At 41.9% G+C, this 26,864-nt stretch overlaps 2 protein-coding genes across 5 annotated transcripts in view; one reads left to right on the top strand and one right to left on the bottom strand.

The window, feature by feature from the left end:
• Positions 1–211: 211 nt before the first annotated feature.
• IL12RB2 (interleukin 12 receptor subunit beta 2) overlaps positions 212–26,864 on the bottom strand; it is an 82,404-nt gene continuing 55,751 nt past the window's right edge. For 3 of the 4 annotated variants that reach the window (XM_027604100.2, XM_027604085.2, XM_027604103.2), the window contains 6 exons: positions 23,381–23,479; positions 23,132–23,290; positions 17,657–17,794; positions 14,772–14,862; positions 12,096–12,195; positions 212–7,098 (listed from right to left, as the gene is read on the bottom strand). In XM_027604100.2, coding sequence (XP_027459901.2) covers positions 6,556–7,098; positions 12,096–12,195; positions 14,772–14,862; positions 17,657–17,794; positions 23,132–23,290; positions 23,381–23,479 — 1,130 coding nt within the window. In that variant the 3' untranslated portion in view covers positions 212–6,555. The remainder of the gene's footprint in view (positions 7,099–12,095; positions 12,196–14,771; positions 14,863–17,656; positions 17,795–23,131; positions 23,291–23,380; positions 23,480–26,864) is intronic. The other variant, XM_027604095.2, reaches the window with a different exon arrangement.
• LOC113928043 (transcription initiation factor IIA subunit 2-like) lies at positions 21,422–21,751 on the top strand. Its single transcript, XM_035727118.1, has one exon. It carries the CDS (start codon positions 21,422–21,424, stop codon positions 21,749–21,751), a length of 330 nt encoding a protein of 109 aa, XP_035583011.1.

Here is a 26,864-nt window from a genome sequence, read left to right as displayed (position 1 = left end):
AGACACTTCCTGGGTCATGGTAGAACTCTGGAAGTCATGTTGACTGAAGTAGAGAAGGGCTTTGGATGCTGTGTAATGCTAAGTGAATTAATCTGAGAAGACGTTCCCTTCAGGAGAAAATGGGCAAGATTTATCAAGAGAAAATTGCCAATATATTGAAGAAATAAGCACCTCCAGTTAAAAGGAGGGCATGGATGTTCCCCTTTTTTTCAGGATCATCAGTGTTGCTACTTAAGAGTTACTAGACTTTAAAAATAACTGCAGATTTTTAGAGGAAAGAAATCTGAATTGATTTGAAGATTGCATCTGTAGCTGGAGAAATGACTTACTGACTTAATTATCCTTGCAAGTTATTTTAGTCTGTTGCAAGCAGGTCCAAAGGTGTTTTGTAAAAACTGTCTTTGCAGCTGCTTTGAAATCTACCCTGCATAGACCAGGAGGGGTAAACTAAAGGGGGTGTATAGGAATGCAAAGTAATCTAGTCATAATGAAGTTGTAGTACAAGTAGAAAACCTTTTTAAAAGTATTTTATGCAGTGTTGTGGAAAGATGGCAAGTGATCTTTTTACTCTCTGTGATGGAATAATGGAAGATTTCTGTTACTAAATGAAATCTTGCGACACCGTATTTTCAACCTTGAGAGTTTTTGTTTGGGAAGGATTGGGGATTGGGGTCTCCAGGCTCCTTGGCTTAGGTGGCACAAGAAATGTGCCCTCAGCCTAACATAGGCCACATTGTTTGCTATCATTGCTACTTTAGCAGGTGAATTGAGATTTTCTTTTCATAAAGAACAAGTGTCTTATGTTACTGGTTTTCATCTGATTTTGCAAGAATGTTTTTGCAGTTTTTTGAACTAGTAAAAGTATTCTGCTATGGGGCGTTCAGGTCTTTTCAGTGACAATTCAGGGCTTTTGAGAACAGTTTATTCTCTGAGGAACTCCCTAAGTTATTAAGAGTATTTCTTTGGGGTCCTATTATTAACTTATAGGTAGTCAAATGTCTGAAATTGTGACAAGGAAGGGAATTTTGAACCTCACCTCACATTCTTTTGCCTAGGGCAAGGCCAGGGTCTCTTATGCAAGAATTATTTAAATTTGTGGAAATTAAAAAAAAGGCATGAATTGACTTTTAAAGGGAACCCATGACAGCACATAAATAAGTTTGTATGTTTCTTAGAAATGTGATTGAAATCTCAGCAGATCCAATTAAGACTAGTTTTGCTGCTATAAATGGCCACTAGCAAAATGTGGAACCAATTACCACAGAATGGAGGAAGGGCATTTATGTTTCAATAATTCACATTCACAACAAAATTAAGTCAAATGCAACCCCAAGAAAGCCTTCATATATGGAAAAAGAAATAGGTAAGTTGGGTGAGGTAATAGCTGTTTTTTAATTAAAGAGAAAACACATTGCTCTGGCTGTTTTTCTATTTAAAAGGTATAATGTACTTAAAGCTTTAAATACTCAATTTATCAATTCCTTAAAATAATGGACTTTACTGGGAGTGTTACTTTCTGTGGCCTACCTGTTCCTTCTATTATAGGATTTAGATTAGCTGGGTAGATAAATTTGCAAATTCAGGAGTGCCAGATTTTTTCTGGTCATTAAAGCTTTACCGTGGTTTTAGGTAGATTTCTCAAGAACCAATAATCTAGAACTTCAAAAGTACAGAAAAGCCATTTTTTGGTTCCCTAGTAAAAATAGGCATCAAAGATTTTTATGGAATTAAAAGTCAACTACAGTCAGAACTCCAGTTGATGTAAATTAGTAGAGCAGTCTTGCATAGGAAGGAATTAGTAAAGTTGATGCTCTGAAACAAGACTGCCCAGTATTATGTACTAGTTATGTGACTTAGTTTGTATCTGTTTCCCCACCTCTTTAGTCAGCACTGCATTACACCCTTCAAAACTGCATGTACTAAGGACTGTATTATGTGTTATTGATCATTATTCCTGTTAAAATGGGGGATTTGGGAAAAATTAGCTTGTGATATAAACTTTGTATTTCCAAGATCCATCGTTTGAGTTATTACCCTAAAATTTCCAACCCCCACCCTCACCAAGTGTGTCATCTACTTTGCCTTTTTTACTTTTCTGCTATACCCTCTGACAGGAATACTATTGGTCAGTGAAAGTGCCAGACACGGTGGAGGATGAAAGCGGCATGGGCTTAAAGAAAGTGCTCAGCTCAGTAGGGTCTGTCTCTAGATCCACTGTTTCAAGTCTTCGAAAGAAATTGGTAATACTTCATATTTTATTGACTTTATCCAATTATAAAAGTAATGAGTATTTGGTGAAAAGGATGCAAAAAAGTAATTTAAAAACCTATGGCTGGAGATAACACTAGCATTTTGGTGTATATTCTTCCAGGGTTGGTTTTTGTTTTTGTTTTTGCATTGATTTTATAAAAGATGATTCTCTTCAGCCTTTTGTAACTGACCATTTCCATGTCGAATATGTTATACTTTTATAAAGACTATAGTATGCTTTTCAGCAATTCTAAAATCCATTCCAATTTCAGGCATGTTAAAATGGTGGGGGGGATGTCCATCATAGAAATTGATGGAATATTACAGTTTAGGAGTTTTTCCTACTCAGAACATAAAGTAATGGTGCGTCCTAAAACTGGTGGAATCAGATTCCATGAAATTGAGTGTTTCATTATGTGGATTATGCTATAACCACGTCCTTACTGAAGGGCATTTAGGCCCCCTCTCCATTTTAATCTATGCTGTGATCAGTCCTTTATCCAACGGAATTACTTATTCAAATTTTACTGAATATCATTGTCCAACTGCCTCCAGAAAGGAGCCTGCTAATATTCCTGGTTGTGAGCACCAGTTTCTCTGATTAATACTGGCTAATTTTTCCCTTGATTTTGCTAATTTGGTAAGTGAAAAATGGTATTTAACTTTCATTTCTTTGATTACAGGTGATTGTTTCTTTCATGTTTCTTGGGCAGTTACATGTGTTGTGAGTTGGTCCAGTCCATTTTCTTTAGTGTTGGCTTTTATCATACGGATCTCTTAAGAGCACCTAAGTTTGTTATTTTGGGCATATATTGCAAATATTTTTATCTACCTTAGTGTATGTGTTTTGCAAAGTTAATTATTGGAGATTCTCATTTAGGCTGTGATGTAAAGATCTGACTCCTTTCCGTTGACAGCCAATTGATTGTGTATCTTTTATTAGTGGAAAGGAGATCTTTCTGATCTCTAGTTATGTTAGAGAAGTGACTTCAGAGTTCACTTACCAGCCTTTCATAGGGTGGATAATATGAATGTCCAGGAGTCCTTCAGATTGGGAAGAGAAAAATGGGGTTTTTTTGGAGGGTTTGAGCTGCAATATTGGAACAGATCACAACTGTATCAGATGAAGGAAAAAGAGGCTAATGGAGAAAAACCAAGAATCAAACATAAGGGATTGACTAGAATAGAATGTGCCTAGCTTGGCATGTCTTTCACTGGCCTGAGGGCCTTGGTGAGTTGCAGCTGTGGGCTATTAATGGAAGCTGAGAAATTAGGACAGAATGGAAGGGAAAAGTCAGTAAAGGGAAAGAACCAGATAACACTAGTTAGACTTTATTGCCAAATAAGACAGAGGCCCAGGAAATAGAATCTCCGGCTTCTGAGAAAGAGGGCCCTTTCAAGAGGCAATTTAAGATAAGGATCTCTACACAAGAATTAGTGGTGGAGATTCCCATGAATCCACTAAGAGTGAACTTGAACTCCATTTGTAGTATCTAGGTCTCAGAGAATAAGGAATTTCATGTGTTTCAATAGAGCAGAGATTTCTGGGTTGACTTTGGGATGTACAGAAGGAGTGAGGATTAAAATCATAGCTAAGTATCCTGAGTAATAAAAACTGGGCATATGAATATTCATGAGCCTCACCTAGTCCTGGTTAGAGGAGGCAACCTGATGTGGTATTTTGACTGCATCCTGCAGGATGAGGGGACTGTGCAAACTACTTGGCAAGGGCAGAAGAAGGTTACCCGTCCTCTGTTCTCCATGAAAAGAGAATCTTTTATCTGGCAGAGTGGAGTAGCTAATGCCCCAAAGAGGTCTTTAAAATACGAGCTACTGCTACATGTATTATATAGCAATGTTGTTAGTGACAGTAGGTTAGAATGTTGGGAATGAAAAACAAATAGTTGTCCCAATAAAGAAGAAGCAGGCACAGCTAGACTGGCTTCTGGAACAGAAGGAACAAGTGAAAGCCGTGGCAGGTGATGGTTCTTACTTTCTATTGATAGCCTGCTATGAACCAGGCATGGTGCTGGAGAAGCAGATTACCATCATTCCTGCCTTCATGTTATTTACAGTCCAGTAGAGGAAATAAGTGGTATGGGCATCATGCTTAGGGAAGCATTGAGAGGGTGAGACCTCTGTGGTCTTAGAAGGAGCCTTTAGAGGTCAAGGAAGTCTCTCAATTTTTTTTTTTTTTTTTTACTTTTTAGGAAAACAAATGCAATATCACCTGGAGACAGGAAAGGGTCTAGGGGGTAATAAGGAGATCAGAGCTGGGTGTTGGGTCCAAGCGGGGAGGGGATGAATGACTAAGATGGATACCAGGCAATCAAAAGAAAATCAGAGATAGGCAAAGCAGGTATTTCAAGAAGAGAAGTTGGCTCCCATTGTCAAGAGGTGATAAATTAGCCAGCTTCTGAGGAGGTGGCCTTGTCTGTTATGACCCATCGTAAACAGTCAAACATGGGGCACCACATCCTGGGTATAGATAAGCCAACACTGAATCTGCAGAGATGCAAGAAACCATGTGTGAGAGTGCTGCTCAGCACCTAAATAGAGTAGAATAGAGATGTAAGGAAGGAACTTAAGCTTTTCAAAGAAAGCCTGAGGAAACTAAGTATGTTTGAAGTGCAGGGAGCATAAATAAAGTATTAAACATGAATAAGAGCAAATGTTCATGATTTCAATTTCTAGAGCTCTGAGGGACATCTGGTAAACCAACACTGTCTTGGTGCCAGTGTTTGGGTTGGGGTCAGGGTAGGGGGTAGGCCTGGGGCTTGACAGGGATTTAAGAAGAAGGTTCTTGGACCTTTCATCCTGTTATTTGGGAAGGGCACTAAGCATTTTGAAAGACTTCCCCACCAGCTTTGCAGAAGGGCCTATAGTGAAGGGATAGAGGCAGTGATGGGGTAGGGGAGGGTGATAAGCCAGGGGCCACAGCTTTAAATGAGTAAAACATGTATCATGTTCCAAGTTCTCATGCTGAGAAAAAAAGTATCTTTTAGGCTCAACTTGAGCTGTCTGAGGACCAGCTCAGAGTCTTCCTGAGAAAGGAAAAATAGGATGCCTTGGGGAGAAGGGAATGACACAAGTGTAACCTTAATGATTTGGGTCTTAGACCCTGAGACATCCCTGATCCTGAAGGCAACAGCTGCTGCAACAGAAGGAAGAGGAAACAATGTATCAGCCTTTGGCCCACTACTTTCCAAGATACTGGATTGCAGAGTGGGGAAGCTATTGGCCCAGGGTCTTAATGGCAGGTTTATGGTAACTTTCCACCATCAAGCTGCTCTTGATTCACTGAAAGAGGGTGAAGATAAAATAAAACAATAGGAAAAAGGTACATTTGTGTAGGCTTTCACAAGGACAGTCATGACCATCTTGGGGGGGCTTTTATATTGGTGTTCAGAGTCTTTTATGTCTTCATCTGTAAAACTGGGTTGATCTGTTTTGAAAACTCCCTATAATCTTCCTAGTGTATCCGTCATTCAGATGTGTGCCCTCCAATACAGTAGCCACTAGCCATGTGTGACTAATTACAATTAAAATCCACTTACTCCCTCAGTCCTACTACACACATTCCAGAGTGGTCAGTAGCCATTGTGGTTCATATCTACTGCATTGAACAGTGAAGATATATATAACATTTCTACCTTAGGCCTATTGAATGCTACTGACCTAGGTGTATGACCTGCATAAACAGTCCCCTGGACTATTAGTGATTGCTAGTAAGAGCTTTGGTTTCTACTCTACCCTTTTGCTTTACTGGCCAACAGAGCCAAGAAAGTTGCAGGAACCCAGATTGCAGTCTAGGTACACATGGTGTACAGGTGACCGTTGGACAACATGGATTTGAACTGTGTGGGTCTATTTAGGTGGATTTTCTTCAGTGAATACAGTACAGTACTATAAATACATTTTCCATATGATTTTCTTAACATTTTCTCTAGCTTTATTGTAAGAATACGGTATATAATAGATACACAAAATATCAATAAGAGTGGTCATCAGACCCAACAGTTAACTTTCTGGGGAGTAAAAAAAATACATACTGATTTAAGCCTGTGCCCCTAACCCTCACACTGTTCAAGGGTTAACCATAATCCTAAGGCTCTGGAGAAGGCAAGACGAGGTATCTGGGTTAAGGTCAATTCTCAGTTCCCAAGATTGACCCTGAACTGCTCGTCTGTCCTCTAGCTGCAGACCTGATGGCAGCACCCAGAAGTGTTGCCTGCATGAGCAGGAGGCTGGGGAGGTGGGACACATTGGGGACTAGGGACACATTGACTTTCCAAGCTTTACCACTTACAGGATGAGGGAGCTGCACCCCATCTTTAACCGATCCAGAGTCAGCTTCTTATCACAGGAGAAGGTGAGCGGGTGAAGGGAACTTGAAGGGAAAACGGAAAGAGAGATGTGCTGAGTCTCTAGTTCTTCCAGAGGGTCAGTTATAGGAACCTCATGTGAAGGGAGATACTGTATGTTGGAGGGTAAGTATCCCTCATGGGTGGGAAGGTAGTCCACTGGAAGGACTGTCAAGGGGCTGGCTAGGTGTCCTGGCTTTGAGTCAGGACCCCTGCTCCCCAGCATCTTGTACAGATCCACTAGTTGTCCCGTCTCTGCTATAAAAGTTTTTGAAGGTGGTAGGCTTGAGGCACTGTACCCTGTGTCTTCCTCAGAGTTATAGTGACCTTGGACTCCTTGTCCCTTGTCTGGCCATTTGGGGTGATAGGGATGTCTGAAGACTGGGGTCACTTGATGAAGGACTTCGGTGATGACCAGGGTCTCAGGTTCTTCAGGATTGGGCCAGTCTGTCAGGAGCCTGTCCAAGGCCAGCTGCGTCTTCTCCTGAGAAAGGGGAGGAAGAGGCTCATACAGCTATGTTACGTAAGTAGCCCTTGACTACTGACTTCTCCAGGGTTGTGAAAGGCCTCGCAGCCTGCGCTGCCTAGGTGGCGCAAGGTGGGACACTGTGGGCCCTTGACTTTGTGACATGAGTGAAGCAGTTAACATCAGGGAAGAAGACAGGAGCCATGGACTCCTTAACTCCGCAGCTAGTGAGTGACTCACTACCCAGCTCAACCTTCAACCAGACTGTTTCTGATGGGTCCAACTGCACTAGCTATTTCTCTAGGATAGCGGGCACAGTACGTTCAAAGGGAAGGCTGGGCTTGCTCCTGTCTACGGGAAGAGGCAGGGAAGACTCAGAAAGTCACACTGGAGCTGAATCTTGAGAGATACTTTCCAAGTAAGGAGGTAATGGGCCAGGAGGATGGGTCTGTTCCGGAACCTGCTAGTTCTTTCTTTTGCCAGGTAAACTGAGGCTTCGGAAATCTGAGGTCATGATTAAGAGATTTTTAAGGGATGCTAATGAGTTTGGGCTTTGATTAAAGGTTCAGGGTAAACTGGAAACTGGAGTAACTTGGGAAAATGTTCATTCTTTTTTCCCCTATGGCTAATTTTGTCTGTTACTTCTCTGCCTTCTCTTTGTCAATATCACATCAGTTACTAGCTCTTCAATGTCCTAATTCTTCCTTTCCCAAATTATGGATTCCTGAGTCCCAAGTCCAAGCACTTTGTTAACATTTTTCTTTCTAGGCTTTATTGGGCTCTACCTACCCCTCACAACTATCTTTCACACAGACTGCTTGATCTTTCTAAAGCAGAGTTCCAAAACCTTCATCAACTCGGACTTAATATCTGCAGTGAAGCTTCTAGCCCTTAGTGGGGTAGTCAGGTTCCTGCACCTTCTTCTACCTCCCCATGTGTCCATTCAGAAACTATGTCAGGCACACCATCCTGGTCCTTTTAAAACCATTTTTCTCTGCCACCCCCATGCTGGTGCTTCCACTGCCAGCCACTGCTCTGCTTTTGTTTGCTGCACCATTTCCTGCTTGATGCCCTTCCTCTCTCATGAAGCCCCTCCTGATTGTTCCCTGCACTGGACTCCAACAGCAAAGAAACCACCGTCAGGTTCTTGGCACATGGTGTTTTATACTGTCATTTTCTTTTTTTTTAACATGCCCACAAACCATCTACAAACAGGGATCATTCATGCCTTAAGAGAGGAGGAGGAGGACAAAAGATAGCCTTGGAACGGGGGAAACCCTGAGGACTGGTCCCAACTCTGACACTCTACAGCTTGGGCAAATTCCATCAACCTCTCCGGCCTTTGGTTCCCTCATCTGTCAGATGCCAAGTTGTGTAAGAGTGCTTAGGTCTGGATCAGCCTCTGATGTCCCCTTCTTTCCTTGAGCATGGCATGCATCCAACAAGTGAATGATGGTGCTGTCTCAGGACAGACTTCCGCAAAGGACACTGACAAGCTAGAGGGTAAGTGTGTGTTTCTTTCTTGGGAGTGTGCTCCTTTTCTGATCATTACCCAAAACTGGCTGTGGCACAATGATCTGGCTTGGTAGATGGCCTTCCACTCTGGGAAGCAGAGCTGTCAAAGCACTGTTACCCCAGATGTGGGAGAGACTATACAGGATGCAAAAATGGTTTGTTTTTTTCTTAAGGTGAGGCATTTGCTATGCCTCCTTGAAGGCTTTGACAGTATTGATAGAGCCTGCTCCTCAGAGCTTGTACAAAGCAGGCCCTCTGGCTAACAAGACCTGGAACCACTTTTAGTTCAGGTATCTCATGGACATGGTTTAGTTTCTACAAGCTCAAAATGGAGAACATCTCAGTGATCCCTTTTATGATTTGGCCTTTTCTCTAGAGCTTGAAGACCTGTTATATTTTATCCACATCTTAAAAAGTGGTAAGGGGGATCTAAGACCTGGAAACTCAAAATTCTGAGAATTTTGTTGGAGGTGAAAGACAGAATAGTATGTTTCTAATGTCTGCCTCAGCCTATTACCAGGAGAGCAGTTTGGGTCTTTAACAACAGTCCACCCACTTCAGGGGTCAAGTGAAATGGTGTTCTGAGGCTACCTCAAGGCCATCATCACAGATGCCATGTTTAAGCTAAATTTTATTTTCTAATTTACCGGTTATTTTTGCAAAAGATATGTATGCACATAGTTTTGTAAAATAATTTAAAAGTTTAAATAGACTTTGTAATAAAAATTAAGTGACCCTCTTACCTCCAACCCGCTACCCAAAGGCAACCAACATTATCAGTTTCATATGTAGGCTTCCAGAAATATCCTGTACACATGCTGCAGTTGTGTGTGTGTGTATATAAAATCTCCTTTTTATACAAATGAGAACCCATTTCAGACAACTGTTACAAACTTTTTTTTTCACCTTCAAATATCTTAGGGATTTTTAGACATTTAGATCTCTCTCTTTTTTTAGTAGTTACTTAATATGGATATACCCACGTTTAATCTGCTCCCCTGGTGGAAGGCTATATTATGCCCAATTTTTTGGCTTCTATTTATAATGCTACAATGAACATACACTATACAACTCTGGACAAATGGATGGCAATTTCTGTTATCTTTTCCCTGTGTTACTGTCCTAACCCTTGTGTGTCTGTCTTAGCATTTCTTCTAGGTTTTTACAGCCTTCATAGGCCCTGCACACCTCTGTTTCTCCTCATGCCCAAGCAGAGGCAAACAGACCATGATGCCAAAGCTACAAGTTTGGAAGCCAGATGTCCGGGACTGACCCAGTGATGCTTCCCACCATGCTATTTCAGGCTCTTAGGACATGGGACTGTGGAATCTCAGCACTGGAAGAAATCTTGAAGCTCAGCTGATGCAGCTTCTGGTACTTGAACGCAGTAGCATCCTTATCGAGTGCATGCCCATGGGTCATCACAAGACTGCCACCAAGTGAGAGCCTGGTGTGGGAATACCTTTTCAGTTAGCCTGTTCAGCTCAGAGGTGCTGACTGCTAGAAACACTCCCCTCACCCTATGCTTAAAGATCTTTTAGAGAATATAATATAATGGCAGATAGCACATCCTACTTGTATGTGAATCCAGGATCCACCATTCACTAGCCAACTAGTGTTGGGCAAGTTACTTAGTTCCTCTGTGCCTCAGTTTTCTCATCTGTGAAATGATGATAACAATAGTACAACCTCATAAAGCTGTCATATGGATTAGATTTTAATGCGTGAAAGAGGTTTTTTTAAAGTGCCTGGCACAGCAAAGCTATATAGCGGTAGGTATACCTCTGTATCTGTCTATCCATCTATCTGTGGCTGTAGATACACTTCATTTGATCATGCTTAGCTTTACTGCACTTTGCAGATACTGTATTTTTTACAAAGTGAAGGTTTGTGGCAGCCCTGCTTCAAACAAGTCTGCTGGCATCATGTTTCCAACAGCATTTGTTCACTTTGTGTTTCTGTCACATTTTGGTAATTCTTGCAACATTTCAAACTCTTTCATTATTATATTTGTTATGGTGATTTATGATCCGTGATTATGACTTGCAGAAAGCACAGATGAGGATTAGCATTTTTTAGTAATAAAATATTTTTAAATTGAGGTATGTATATTGTGTTTTTAGACAATGCACTGCACACTTAATAGACTGCAGTATAGTATAAACGTAACTTTTATGGGAAACCTAAAAATCCATTTGACTTTATTACAATACTCGCTTTATTGCAGTGCTTCAAAACCAAACCAATAAATCTGAGGTATGCCTGTATATATGTATATATAAACATAAATATATTATTTAATAATACAATTATATACTATATTTATAATTATGTATATGACATATAATACATATAATTAAATATATGTCTACATATATAAAAGCTACTGTTGCTATTATTGTTCTTGCTATTGTAACTTAATGGGGACAAAATTCCTCAATAGTGGAAGATGTCAAGTGTGTCTTCCTGGGAAGAAAGTAAACCACCTTTGCCTTGTATGACTCACGTGCCTTACATGACATCTTAATCCTCACACCAGTTTACATGGAAGATACTGTCAATTCCTGTTTTACACAGGGTGAAACTAGGGCTCAGATCATGAGGCAAGTTGCCCAAGGGCCATCCACCATAGTAAGTGGCAGAGGTGGAGTTTGCACCCAAACTTTATTTCAAAGGCCCTGACAGCAGTGACTTCAGTTCCCACTGAGGCAGACATGGCCGAAAGCTGCTCTCTTCCTGAGCAGGAGCTGGTACCACTGGCTTCTGGCCTGAGAAAGGGTGTGGATGAGAGAATGCACTGTGTAACTGCGGAGAAGAATCTTGGAGGAGAATGGCTCCAAGGTGTGAGGAAGAGTGTGGGGCTGTCAGGGTCCTGGGCAATGGGAAGACTACTGGCATACTGCCTTCCTCTTTGCTCCCCTGAAATGCAGTCTTGCTCCATATTCAGATGCCTCCAACTCCCAGAACCCCCACCCAAGACCCACCGTGAGCTATTCTCACCTCCTTGGGCTGTGTGGCAGTGCCCTTCTCATCCTTTAGTCTCTGCTCTCCCATCTGCCAGCCGAGCAGCCTCTCCTTCTTTGAAACCTTTTCCTTACACAATGGAATGACTTACTGGCTTCCTGCCAACACCAAAATAGTCTGAGCTCTATTTATCTGTTCTATGCTCAGGACAGGAAATGTCACGGTAAAGCTCCAATTCTCCTGAATTTGGATGAGTCAGGCTAGTGCTCAGCAAATGGCAAAAATACTTGCTTTTTTATGTCTTTTGAAGTTGTTGAGGTGAGGACGGGAATATAAGGCAGAGAGAAGAATGAAAAACTATGGGTCTTTTAGTCTTGGTCATAAGCTTCAGAAAATTCCTGTGCGTGGGAGGGATGACTCAGTAACCTAGCACCGGGGGCTCCACCTGTCCAAGGAACTAAGCACCTTGTAACTAGAGTGGGAAACTTGCATCACTGGAATCCAATCAACTCACCAGTAAGGCTTTATAACCTTACCTCCACGATGGAGTATTTCTTGGCCCAGGTGCTGTTCGCTGGGTCTGGAATTTCTTTACTACACCACTGAGGTCTGAGGGCCAAAAGGAGAACAAATACCCTGTAGATAGAACAATGACGTCTGGTTAAGTGTGGCATGGAAGCATTGATTCTTAGTGCACTGATTTCATTGTAGAGGTGGTTCAGTATAGGGATATGCAAAGTGAATACAATAAAAACCCTGAGGGAGAAAGATGATGCATCATGCAAGGCTAGACTAGTTTTCTGTGAAGTTTGGATAGATGATAGAGTCATGATGCAGCCATTTGGGGTTTGCTAAATAAACTATGAAACTTTTACTCAATGTAATGTTTAGCTGTCACTCTCCAGCCATGCATTCATTCCACAAACATTGACTAAACCCCTAATGTGTGATGAGCACATGCCATATACTGGGAATGGAATAGCAAGCAAGAAGAATGGTTCTTATCTGTGGGGAGCTTAATATTTAGTTTAATATTAGTGTAGTAACAGGTAAACTATTATGAATAAAGTAAAAAAAAAACCTTAACAAAACAGTATACAAAGGGCATAAGTAGCTTGAACATAACCATGTTTTAAAAAAATACCTCGAAAAAAAAATAGAGAAATAACCCAAACTGTCAACAGTAGTTGGATTCTTTTTTTTTAAAGATATTTATTTATTTATTTGACAGGGAGCACAAGTAGGCAGAGTGGCAGGCTCCCCACAGAGCAGAGAGCCCGATGGGGGGCTCGATCCCAGGACCCTGGGATCATGACCTGAGCCGAAGGCAGCCACTTAATCAAAACTGAGCCACCCAGGCGCCCCATCAGTAGTTGTATTTGATAATCAGAAGAAATATGGGCCTTTTTTTTTTTTTCTATCATTTCTGGGTTTTTGAAAGTATTTTAAAATGTGTTTATATTTTGTGACATGGAAAGAAAAAAGTCCTACAAATATTTCTAATAAATGCATGTGACTTAAATGTTTTATTTTTTAAACATTCAAAACTAATATGAACATTTTTGAAGAACTGGCTTTAATAAATTAAGCTTTGGTGTTTAATAAGAATGGAAAGCTTCCAGGATGTTTAGCCCTTTGAAGCAAGAGATGTGCCCATGTGACTCGTTTTTCTCCAAACAAGTGTGAGCAGATCATGCAGATGAGGACGGTGCCCAACGGATGGTGGGCCAATAAAGTGGAAGAAAACTGGGTCCCTAATGACTGTGTGGAGCACAACTGCCAGCCAACCTGGATGACTCCCCTCAGGACTGTTCTATGGCAGATAAATAAACTATTTTATTAAAGCCACATATCTGGGGACTTTTTTTTTTAAACAAAAAAGCCTTCACCCTGATAATATTTCCCTGAAGAAGAATTGTGATTTGCTTGACTCTATTGGAATTAAACATTTTCAAAGTCTACCTAAAGAGAGCTCTGCTTTGAAGTATCTATCACACATGGGAGCTTCAGTAAATGTAAAGCTTTTCAGACAAGTTCAATGGCTAGCAGAATGACTTTGAGCTAGTTTTATTTTGACCTCTTAACACATTAGAAGAAAACTCTGTTGAATAATATTTAAAAATTCTCTTTACAAAATACTTGTTTAAAAAAATTGTAGAAAATAGTTAAACAGAATTATAGTCACCTGTTACTCTATCCTCTGATATAGCCACCATTAATATTTTGGTGCGTATTGTTGGGGTAAAGTGTGTTAATCACTACCCAACACTCCTTTACCCTCTTCCTTAGGAAGAGGACCTTGATTTACTGGGATGACAATGAGCCAAGATGTAAGACCACAATTTTAAGTCTCCCTTGCCTCACCAAGTTCTGGCCGTTGAGGTGTAACCAAAAGTGTCCTGACTTCTTCATGTAAAGGCTCCTGCATAGGGAAGTGTGGGCACCTTCCTTCCTTCTGCCTGTAAGCTGTAGAATGCAAGCATGACGGCTGTAGTTCCTGCCGTCATCGGACCATGGAGTGAGCTTGAGGATGGAAGCCAAGAGAGGACAGTGGCACGAAAAGACAGAAGGAGCCTAGATCCCTGATGACTACAGAGCTACTACACCAGTCCTTGACCTAAGTATACTTCCTTAACTTGGGTGAGAAAATATCGCCTAGTTTAAGTCCTATAATTGGCTTTTTATGTTATACAGAGCCAAATTTAATGCTAGCTGATATATCTTGCATATGGGTATGTGTGTGTCTATGTACTTTTAAAAAAGTGAAAGTATGTAATTCTTTGCAACCTTTTTAACATATAATATTGCAAATATTATACCACTTAATTTTCTTATACCTCTTTAATGGCTATAATATGTCATACAGCATGAGACATAGTATGACGTAGAAACCAATCCCACATCACTGAGCATTTAGGTTGTTTCAAATTGTTCTCCTTTAATGAACAATAATTCAGTGAACATACTTGCCACTAAATATCTGCGGATACTTATAATTAGCATAAATTTCTACTTAGGAATCGCTATGTCATAGGTAAGTTTTAAATTTTTTCAAAATATTTAACATCTGTTGTCCAAGAAAGTTGGATAAATTTAGTCTGCTACCAGCAATGTTTGAGAAAGCCCATTTCTTTGACACATAGTGGCAACAGCTATTATCATTAAAAAAAATAAAATAAATTTACTGAAATTGGAAAATGTACCCAACTCACTTTTGCCGGAAGTAACGCACTGAGAAAATGCCCACCATGACGACAGCAACACAAATGCTTGGTGCCACAAACACACTCCAACTGGCTTTACCTGAAAAGTGAGCAAACCCTGTGACTGAATTATCTGCAATGGACATCTAAAAATACTGTTTCGTCAACCCTCTGGCACCTACCCACAGCTACTGGGTAGCTGGGCTCAGGAACAAGGCCAACTTGTTTTTGTCCCTTCAGTTAGGGAAAAGGGGCCCTAAGGGGGCCAGCTCTGTGGTTCTAAGGAAGGGGCTCCAGCCCTACAAGGGCTCCTTCCTCTAACAGGGGCGGAAGGAGAAGGGGATATGGTATACAAAGCACTGGCTGTGAACCGGGAGCCCTGAATTCTAGTCCTGGCTTTGCCACTGACTGCTATGTGATCAGGAGACTGATCTATATTCTTGATCTATAAAACGTGAATGATGACGTCTACCTTGAAGGTTGCTCTGAAGATTAGAGATGGTGCATATAAAGCACATGGTGCTCTTTCCGAACATAAGCAGCCCTTGAGAAATGGTATTACTGATTTTACTAAGCCATTGGAAAAGCCTTCTGTCTAACTAGGGTCTTTAAAATTGTTTTGATTCCTCACTATGAGTATGTATTTTGCTGTGTCAGGATTCTTCATTACGTCATCTGGTTATTGAGTATTAATGCATCAGGCCCTCTTAGGTGCTAGGATGCTGAGCTCACTAGGACATGGGCTCTCCTGCCTTAAGTCACGAATCTAGTCCAGGAGACAGATGTGTAAACATGTAAATAAACCATGATGCCATGGGGTATACAAAAAAAAAAAAAAGGCACGTACAAGACAGTGTAGCAGGGATCAGCATGGGAAATGACATCAAGGGCAGCTCAGGATGTTCTCCTAAATGCACGATGTGAAAAGTGACAGATTTGAAGGATGGAGCCAGCAAAGCAGACAAGTTAGGGAGGCAGACTAGACAGAACCAGGCAAAGGCACGGCAAGAGCAAACAGTGCGGCACTTTCGGGCAACTACAGATAGTCTGGTCTTGCTTTCAGGTATAAATGATAAGCATGTGGCGGAGGATGAAGCTAGATGGGTGAACCAGGCGCAGATCATGCAGGGGTTGGGAATGGAGCCATTTGAATTCCGGCTTGAAGGCCCTTGGGGAACCACTGATGGGTGCCACAGGAGGTGGAATATCCCAGCACGGAGCAGGGTGTCTTGCAGAAAGAGTCTTCTGATGGGGTGCAGGACAGGCAGAGGTGGGCGCGGGGGGTGGGGGGGAGGGGGAGGGGGAGCAGGGAGGGACTAGAGGCCACAGACCTGCCAGCCCTGAGAGAGGTGTGCCACTGGGGCTGAAAGGGGGAGTTGACACAGGCAGCTTTGCTACCCCCCACCCCCGCCCCAGAATCTTCATGATCTGACATTTCTTTAGCATCTGCTGTCCTTCCTGGGCAGATGGGACAAGTCTGGAGTACCACAAGTAGAAAGATGCGGAGTCGTTAATCCAACTAACTGCTCAAAAGTTAGCTTTCATGGGAGTACTAGGAGCTTTCCCAGTGGAGAAGTACCTGGCATAGAACAACAAAGTCCTGAATGATCAACTGGATACCCCATGTTGCAAAGCAAAACAGCTTGTTTCATTCCTGGACCAGATGCAGCCAGGTGCTACCAGAGAGAACAGCACAATTTAGCCCGCGGAGGGAGGCCCATGTTAGCTAGGTCACTTCTTTATATACTCCAATTTAACTGGAGTCACTAAAATCTGAGTTTGAATTGTAGTTCAGCCACTTGCCACTTCTATGACTTTGGGTAATCTTTCTGTACCTTCTGGGCCTTATAAAAAGGCATTCTCATCCCTTATTCCCTTATTCATTTTGAATTGAGTGCCTCCTGGACTGTGGCCAGGTACACTCGTGTAAGGCAGACACTTTACGTGGCTGTGGTCAGGATCAAATGAGTAAAAAAGCATGTGTTATGCAGGTTGAATTGTGTCCTCCCAACCCAAAAATCCCTATGTTGAAGTTCTAACCTCCAGTACCTCAGAAAGTGACCGTATTTGGAAATGGGATCATTGCAGAGGTAACTAGTTAAGATAAGGTCAGACGAGAGGAGGGTGGCCCTAATCCAGTATGATCGGTGTCCTTATAAAAAGAGGAAATTTGAACAAAGACCCTCCAAGGAGAATTCCATGTGAAGATGAAGGCAGAGATCTATAAGCCAAGGAACACCACAGATTGCCACTCAACTTGAGGGGAGAAGCAGGGAGCTGATTGTCTCATAGTCCTCAGAAGAAACAACTCTGCTGACACCTTGAACTCAAGACTTCCACCTTCCCCAAGTGCGAGAAAATAAATTTCTATTGTTTAAGCCACTCAGTTTGTGGCACTTTGTTAGAAGAGCCCCAGCAAACAAATACAGTATGCAAAGCACTTAACACAGTGACTGGTGCATAGTAACTATCCGATATGCAATAGCTGCTATTATTGAGATTATTCTCACTGGTCATTGGAACAGATATTTAGTGAACAAGTGCCATGTGCTGGGCACTGTACTAGACCTTGAAGATAAACAGATACCAGTTCCTACCTATTGGATTCAGAGTTTTGAATAGGGGTCAAATGTAGTGCATTATGAAGGAATTATGGAGGTGCATTGGGGAAGGCTTCCTGGAGGAGGAAACATTTAGGCTGAGTTTTGAAAAATAAGTGGGTACTATCTCCAAGCAGACCATGAAGTGGTAGGGTACTCCAGTTAAAGGAAACAGCAAGTGCAAAGGTGTAGCGGCAAGAACGTAATTAATGAGTTAGAGAAACTCTGATCATCTCTGATGATGCCCATGTAGGAATCCAGGGTGGACACACCATCTTTAAAATTGTTTCTTACCTTGCAGACAAAATTCCCTCTCATTTCCTGGGGGGCTTTCACCAGCAGCTGTCAGAGCTGTCATCCACAGGACATATGTCACACTGGGCTGCAGGTTGTCTATTGAATGTGAATTTGGGGATACCCTATAGGGAATTTCTGAAAGGAGGATAAAGATAAAACAAGAAAGGCACATATTAAAGGAAATATTTGAATGTGAGGTTTTACTTTTGTTGTTAATGCTCTATTTAATTTGAAAGAGAAAAGCACATTGTTGTTTTAAAACAGTCCTAATTCATTAGTACTTAATATTTTAATAGGCCCTAGACACTGTCATTTATGGAGGTCCTACTTCACAGCATACCGAAATAATTAAATATATTTTCTGTGGTAAAATCCTCTGAAAGAACTTTTATCATTCTGATTTTTTTTTAAAGATTTTATTTATTCGAGAGACAGAGTGTGCAATGCAGGAGCATGAGGGAGAAGCAGACTCCCCGCTGAGGAGGGAGACCCAGGTGGGGCTCCATCCCAGGGGATCATGACCTGAGCCAAAGGCAGACGCTTAACCAACTGAGCCACCCAGGTGCCCCTATCATTCTACTTCTGAAATTATTTAGCTGTAGTAACTCCTTTTATTTCCTATGACTATAATGTTTCCAACATTTTTAGGTATCTTTGAGAACTTTTGGGGAGGAAATTAAATACACAAAATGTTTTCAATGGAATTTTTAAGCAAGCTAAGTTTAGCAGTTAATGAAATAGACAACATTAATTTTGATTTTCTGCTTTTTTTTTGGTAGGTTCTGGATACTGGTCTTAATGGGTTTAATACGATGATCTGCTTTGACATAAAATCTAAACGTGGGAGCAATGGTACTTAGATTAGATTTACTTGGCAGTTTAAACCTAGATTATCAGTCCCTTTTGCTCTCAATACTCCTGCAGAGTCTCAGCAGGGAAGATGTTGGGTTTTTTGGGCAATGCCCTGATGTTTTTCTCTTCCTGTAGTACATAGGCAATCTTCTCCAGCGATCTGCTGGGTATGAGTTTTGGAGTGACTTCTCAAAAGCTGGGGATGCAGGGGCAAGGGGACTACAAGATCAAGGGCAGAACTTTGGCAGGAGTAGCCTGCTGGCTCATTCAGCAGATGTGCCTGTGCTGGTGATCAAAGTGGAAACCAGAACCCAGCACTTTGAGCTGCAACATCAGTTACCAGCTCACAAACCCCAGGGCAGGTCAGACAATGCTCCTGTTTGCTAAATTTATTTCAACAGTCACAAATATTTATTGAGCTTGTGCTCTGGACAAGTCACCAAGTATACAAAAAGCACAGAATCCGCCTCGAAGAGTTCACCATCTAGTGGGGAAAACAGACTTCTTATACTCCCACACCCTTGCTTACTATGGACAACCAGCAAGAAGGAGTCCTCTAATATCAGGGCCACTCCACCCAGCGGGGCTGAGGCCTGAGCAGATCACTTAACAGCTGTGACTATCAGAGCAATTTCTATATTCAACATCCTGTTGAGAAAAAAGTACCATGTGGAAAACTGCAAGCCAACTCTAACCTGATGAAATTGCTTGCACAGACTTAAGCAGTATGAATAAACTCAAAAATCTTTTTCCTTATTCCTAAGGCAGGGGATTAAAATATTAATTTTGGAGAGATTTTTGCTGCAGCAAAGCATCAGTGAGCATCAGAGTCAACTATCCCCAATGTGTGGAGGCATTTTCAGCTCTGAAAGTGAAATGAGAGCTCAAAACAGAGGGGAAGGGATTTGAATGGTTTGCTGGGCCAAAGAGGTTTGCATGCACACACACATACACACACACACGCACACACACATTTGAAGAACAAAAATAGTAACTCCGTGGAGGGAGCAGTGAGGCGGGTGATGGCACCAGCAGTTTGGCTAGCAGAAGAGGTTGTATTGAGTAATGGGACAAGGAAGTCATGCCAGAAATACTGGTTCTGCTGCCTGGTCTGGACTGCGATCTCCAGCAGAGATAAAGGGGGGCATTCAATCAGTGGGGGTCTGAAACTTTAGGCTCCCATGGTGGGTGGTGAACCGAGGAGGCACTAGTTTAGGAAGATGGGACAGCTGCCAATCATTTGAAAGTCTGCAGGTAGGAAGGTCAAGTGCCACCAGACAAAACAGCTGCCGTTACTGGAAACTAGTTCTAACCTAACAATCTACATTGGTTTAACAAAGTGTGGGGCAATATTCACTCATGTGTCAGTCAACAAATACTCTTTTTATGAAGCACCTCCTGTATGCCTGGCTGTATTGTAGGGACGTGGAGACAATGGTGAGCCAATTGCCACAGCTTCTTCTTTCAGGATGTGTAAGAGTCTGTTGACAAAAGCAGCCCAGTAGTAACAAAGCACAATGTGTGCACTGGTAGAGACATGCGCTCTTGGTGCACATGGCAGTATCGGCACGTTTCCAGAGAATCCCCTGTGCAAGGTACTAAAACGCAGATGCCCCACCCCAGCTGCATCCCTCCTTTCTGCTCAGGCAGGACTACTGCACACCCCATGTGCCCTTCATGCTGCTGCCTGGGGGGCAGCACCGAAACACAGAGGACAGGGCCCCTTCTTCCCTGGCTCTCCATCTTCCTCTTCCGTTTGTGATGCCACTCTCTTGGGCGTCTTCTTCCCTCGTCCTTAACCTACTGCCCTCCATTACTCTCTAGAAACTGCACTTGTGGATTTGCCAATGATTTCTGGTTGCCAAACACAATAAGGAGTCGTCAGTCCTTGATTACAGCAGTTATGTCACTTCTGTGGGCTTTTCCGTCTCCCTCAGTAGACCGTGAGCTCTCTGAAGATAGGGGACAGGTCTAATTCATCACTGAGTGCTTACTAAACAAAAGGAAAACTTAATTTAAACTGGTGTGAAATAGGACTTTGAATCTGCACCTCCTTTCAACTTTTTTTTAAAAGGTTTTATTTATTTACTTGACAGAGACAGAGAGAGCGAGAGAGGGAACACAAGCAGGGGGAGTGGGAGAGGGAGAGGGAGAAGCAAGCTTCCCGCCGAGCAGGGAGCCCAATGCGGGGCTCGATCCCAGGACCCTGGGATCATGACCTGAGCCGAAGGCAGACGCTTAATGACTGAGCCACCCAGGTGCCCCTCAACTTCTTTTAAAATGCCCTTACAGAGGGGGGTGCCTGGCTGGCTCAGTCCGTGGAGTGTGCAACTCTTGATCTCCAGGTCTTGAGTTGGGTATAGAGATTACTAAAAAAATAAATAAATAAATAAAACTTAAAATGCTCTTACATAGATTTCAGATTCATCAGATTTGTGGTAAAATAGGGTAGAAATTTTCTTCAACATGTGCAAGAGTAGCTTTAAGAACCAACTGACCATGTTGATTGTTAATAGCCATCATGGTTTAAATTCTGCTAAAATGACAATTGGGGGTGGGAGGAAGGAGCACATTTCACATGGAGAATTCCAAATGGCCCACAAAGAGGTCAATGAAGTCATCAGGTTCTGGGGTGCATTTCTGAACTGACCCTGACAGGCCCAGTAGGAAGCAGCTCTGTTCAATGATAGATTCTACTTATCAATGGTGGATTTAGTTAAGTGACTGCTTGCAAGGCCTTATAATAGAATTCTACAGAACTGTTAAAAAAGAATGATGCAGGGCGGGAGCTTTGTGGTCCATGGGGCGCCAGCCGAAAGGTCCTGGGGGAGGTCCTCAGCCAGCACGATATTTTTAGCCAGGACATAAGCACAAGTCTGAATAAGAAAAACAATTTCTTCCTCCTCAGCCATGGCATATCAGTTATACAGCAATACCAGTTTGGGAAACAGTCTCCAGGAGAGCCTTGATGAGCTCATACAGTCTCAACAGATCACCCCCCAACCTGCCCTTCAAGTTCTACTTCAGTTTGATAAAGCTGTAAATTCAGCATTGGCGCAGAGGGTCAGGAACAGAGTCAATTTAAGGGGCTCTCAAAAAACATACAGATTCTGCGATAATGTGTGGACTTTTGTACTGAATGATGTTGAATTCAGAGAGGTGACAGAACTTATTAAAGTGGATAAAGTGAAAATTGTAGCCTGTGATGGTAAAAATACTGGCTCCAATACTACAGAATGAATAGAAAAAAAATGGCTTTTTTTATGCCATCTTCTGTTATTATTCATCGCTTTTTTGAAGAGAAGCATAGAAGAGACTTTTTTAAAATTTATTCTGGCATTGCAGAAATGACAACACTGTGCTATATATACTATCAGAATTCCAATAGAAAGAAGCTTATAACTCTAGCCTCTTACATTACCTTTTCAGCATGAAGAAACAGAAGTTTTTTTTAATAACAAACATTGTTGCCTTCCTAAGAACATCCTTGAATAAATTCATTCTAAAACTCAAAAAAAAAAAAGAATGATGCAAATCCATATGGAATGATGTGGACTGATATATTACTGAGAGGTAAAAGCAAAATGTAGATCAGAATACAGATGATGATCCCAAATATATGCTTTTATCTGCATTAACTTTTTTTCCGGAAGACCATGTGAAGAACTGCTATAACCTAAGAATGGAGGAAGAGATAATTTCTATTGTATAGCTTTCTGAACTATTTGAATGCTTTTACCAAGTGCAAGTGTTATTTATATAATAAAAATTAACTAGTATTAAGAGTCTTTCAGAAAATCAATACTGAAGATCTTCTAAGGTCAAGAGAAAGGACCATTCTGTACAGTTTCCCAGGTAAGTCACTCTTGCAGGCAGCTCTCTGGCACCCACAACTCAGGGTGGCTTTGCTGCATTCTTCCTGGACCTAACTGCTCTCATGAAGGAATAAAAATATTGCTTCTTTATGATAAATGCTCCTGAAAGAAAGCCAGATGCTTATGAAATAAAAAGAAGGTCAAGCCAGGAAAAAAAAAAAAAAAAAACACGACTCTGAATAAATCAAAGATTAGAACATCAAATCTGGCAAGTGACTTGGAGCCACTACATAAATGAGAGATGAAATCATTTGAGATAATGTCCCAGCCAGCATTTAATTGCTTTCGTTTTAAAGTTATAGAATAATTATGGGTCATAAGAAGTGACTTAAACTGTATTGTATTTTACCTATTTTAAGGAGAAAATAATACACTATGATAGTGTTTGCAAATGTGGGGATTCAAAATTTCTTCCAACTCATCCCTTGCAAACCTCAGGGGTCTATATAAGTGCTGTTATTGCTTTCTGAAATGCTGTCTCCCTGTCTGAGCAGTTCCTGAGGGCCTAGTCCATTACCTTTGCTTCTTCAGTTTGCTTGGCACATAACATATTCAGTAACTCTGTGTGCATGTGTGTGTTTAGATCTTTTATTTTTCTTCAATTAATTTCACAAATATTTACTGAGCACCTATTATGCACCACTTACAGTGCTAGCACCTATGTGTAAGTATGCACATGCACATAGTTATATGTCCCTGACACCTAAATAAGAAAGATCCCACTGCGTTTGTTTCTCACACATACCACAAAGTTGAGGCTGGGTATTGGAGTCCTGTTCCTTCCAGTATATCCTGTAATGGAGGAGGCAGCCCATTTTCTCCTGGGCTGGAATTTCGGTCCATGAAATTAACACGCTCCCTTTTTCCTCTGAGATGGCATTAATGTGGGGGCCACTCCGTGGTGCTGCAAAGTAGAACACAGGAAGCTTTTGTCACCCTCCAAATCCAAACTGTTGAACTAAAGCAAAATTTGGCAAAAGGTCCCAAGACTCACCTTTGGGCTTAGAGTTACCCCGGATGGAGCTGCATCCTCTCTGGTGCCCCGACAGCGCATACACACTGATTTCATAACAGCTGTAGGGTTTTATATTCTCTGAAGGGAAAAGGGAGTTCTTATAACAGGTTTGGCATCACATGTGAGTCACTAAAGGGAGACATTTAAGTGTCTGATATGGATGCATTCAAGGCACTTCTTTGCTCTGCTTACTTTGAAGATAGTTCAAGTAGAGTCTGGACTGAGGGTGAAGGGATGACCTAAGTCACGAAATCTCGGCATCCTGTTTGCCACGTCAATGGCTTCTGGAAGCCACGGCTCCCACCTCCCAAGTTCACCTCATAGTGAACAGACAGGCCAACCTGAAGTGTCTTTGCAGGGTCACACGATCAAGGAGACAAAAGCTATTCCGCTTTCAGCAAAGATTTAAATATAACCACACAGACTGCATTTGAAACAGAACTCACTTTCAAGGAAAAAAAAAAACAAAACACATGGACTTCTACAAACAAATCATTTGCTATTTACAGAGAAGTGTGGCTGGTGTTTTGCAGCCACAGAACCTGGACAGCCCTTCCAACTCCGGAGATGTTTATCAGGATCTGCCCCGTGCAGCTGCGACTAACTGGGGCAGCTCAGGGCAATCCAACCTCTCCTGCTAACCTCCTCCCCCTCGCTCCCCGCTGTGCCCCAGTCAGATTTCACCCGCTTCACAGCCTGGAGATTAGGACGATACTTGGGACTGTGAATGCCACTTCCTAGCTTTTAAAACGCCACACTTGGCAATTTTCTGTCAGTCATGAAGTTGGCTGGCAAGTTGCTCTTTCCTGTCAACTCCTTATTTCCACGAATTTCAGATTCTACTTCCTGTAAAGAAAAGGCCCTTTTCATAGATACTGCCTGTGACCAAACTTTGAATTCCCAAGGAAATTTAAAGGGAAATGAGAGAGAATCCCTACCAGGCAACGATAGGGTCACATGGTCAGAGTAAGGCCTCTCTCCCATAGTGTTTAATGCCCTGCCATAGGCAGATCTGGTCCCCTCCACTGACAACTGATTAGGGTTTAACATTTTATTGTTGAGGAAGAGGAATTTTATATCACAGAATAATTTACTAAATAATGTGTGTTTTATATGAAAATCCATCGTCCCTTAAATATTCCAGCAAGTACCCTACATAAAGCTCAGATGTGCAACCAGTACTGTCAGAAGAGACCACGAGGAGATCCAGACTCATGCTATGGTGAGTTTCCATTTGTATTCATGAACCAAGTGATATGGATAAAAGGGCACAGTCAGCTTAGTCCAGTCATCCAAAGATTCTTCGCGGTGGCATGCAGACCCAGAAGCTGAAAGGGCAACACGGAATATGGAATCATATTTCATTTGGGAGAGGGTTGGGCCTGGCTGCCGTCTCTAGTCCTGGAAGCAGCCAACCAACCACTGTGCCATGAGCAGGTGTGGGAATTCCAGATGAGCTCATTAAGCAAACAGTATCATTGCATTTTGCCATGCAAAACACGAGTTCAGGGCAAAGGCCTTGGAACTGCTGCATAAGAAGCTGTGGGCTTCTTGTGAACAGCCTACCCTTAATGGAGAAGGGAAGAAAGTGTGGCTCTATAACTTAGCTGACATTTCCCTTTGCATGAAGAAGAGAACCCTCACAAGCTTGTTCCCTGGTTCAGACCTTAGGGACTCTTGTTTTATTGGCTAATTCTTACACAAACACACCCTAATCATTAGCTTTCAAAAATTCACCTCAAAACTTCCTTGGCTTTGCTGTCCAGTGCACAACATCCACATTCCTAAGGCTTTTATTTCTTTCTACAGTCTGGCCCCAACTTCCAGCTCATTTCCCACTACTCCTGCGCATACATATATACCTGGCATCCTGGGGCAAAGCCTCTGACGCCATGTTTATAAACTACCTCTTTGGTGGATTTTTTGCAGAAAGCTACCTTCACCCATTAAGTATGGGAGAAGACAAACATTAAATGATCAGTAATGAGGAGTGATCACAGAGGAAATACAATGGGAGCATGCAGAAGAGGGACACAAATAGCCTAGGCATTGGGGAAGGCATTTCTAGACACCTACAGATTTCTACATATTTGTAAAAGGAGTGGCTCTATATGGTCAGAATTATTTTTACCCACAAAAGACAGTACTGATGGTCTCCTAGCCTAGGCCCCATAAACCTATCACCCAAGAGCTGGATTATATTCTGGCCTCCAGAATATACTCCAAAACACCCAATGCTGCCCCAGCCAGGTGCTAGAAAAAGACTGGTAAGGATCCAATGGCAAGGAGTCACCTTACTGTCTGGAGAGTGCCATACTGAATTTATAAGTATGAATTACTTAATTTTCTAAGTGTTTATTTCTAGAATGTAACATCAACACTAATAGCTAACCAAGTGTTTTCAAGCAGGGGAACAACTTTAATTCATAGTTATTTTACCCAGTATTATACTGATTTCATTCAAATGAGTATTTCTAAAATGCTTAAAAATATTTTAGTTCCCTAAATATGCAAAACATTCTCTCTTGTCATCTCTTTTCTGGTATTTGGGTAGTACTACAGGATTTCTAAAAGGAAGAAACTATAAGGACCACAGGGTCCAAACTATCCCACAGAGATCAATCCTATTATAGTTTATAATAAGCATTTACAACTTTGTAGCAGTTTGGAGTTCAGTAAATGCCTTTTCTATCCACTATTTCATTTGATCTGATGGGCATAACAGCCCTAAAGGGAAGTTGGTTCTACTGCAAGAATTCTAGGGACAGGGAATGCATTGCCCTGAGGGCCACTCGATTGTCCTGTTAGAGACTATCACATGTAAGGCAATTTCTGTCTCAAAATTGAGCTGATATCCGGCTTATAATTTCCATGTAGAGGACTTAGTTTTGTTCTTCAGAGCAACAAAGGACACATACTCTTTCTCACATATACATCAAAGCCAGCAACAGCCATCAAATAGCCCACCCACATCTAGAATTCTCTTCTATGGGCTAAATGGTTCCCACATTACTACTACTACTACTACTACTACTACTACTCCTACTACTCCTACTACTACTACTACTCCTACTACTCCTACTACTCCTACTACTCCTACTACTCCTACTACTACTCCTCCTACTCCTCCTCCTCCTACTACTCCTACTCCTACTCCTACTACTACTACTACTACTACTACTCCTACTACTCCTCCTCCTCCTCCTCCTCCTACTACTACTACTACTACTCCTACTACTCCTACTACTCCTCCTCCTCCTCCTCCTACTACTATTATTATTATTATTATTATTATTATTATTTTAAAGTAGACTCCACACCCAGCATGGAGCCCAGTGCGGGGCTTGAACTCACAACCCTGAGAGCAAGACCTGAGCTGAGATCAAGAGTCAGATGTGGTTCCCACATTAAAAGTTCCAGACCCCCAATGACTTGTTCGTCTTCCTCTGATGTTCCCTGGGTT

This window comes from Zalophus californianus, chromosome 4, assembly GCF_009762305.2.
Source record: "Zalophus californianus isolate mZalCal1 chromosome 4, mZalCal1.pri.v2, whole genome shotgun sequence".
In the NCBI taxonomy this organism is placed as follows: Eukaryota; Metazoa; Chordata; class Mammalia; order Carnivora; family Otariidae; genus Zalophus; species Zalophus californianus.
This window is presented reverse-complemented; position numbering and strand designations above follow the sequence as displayed.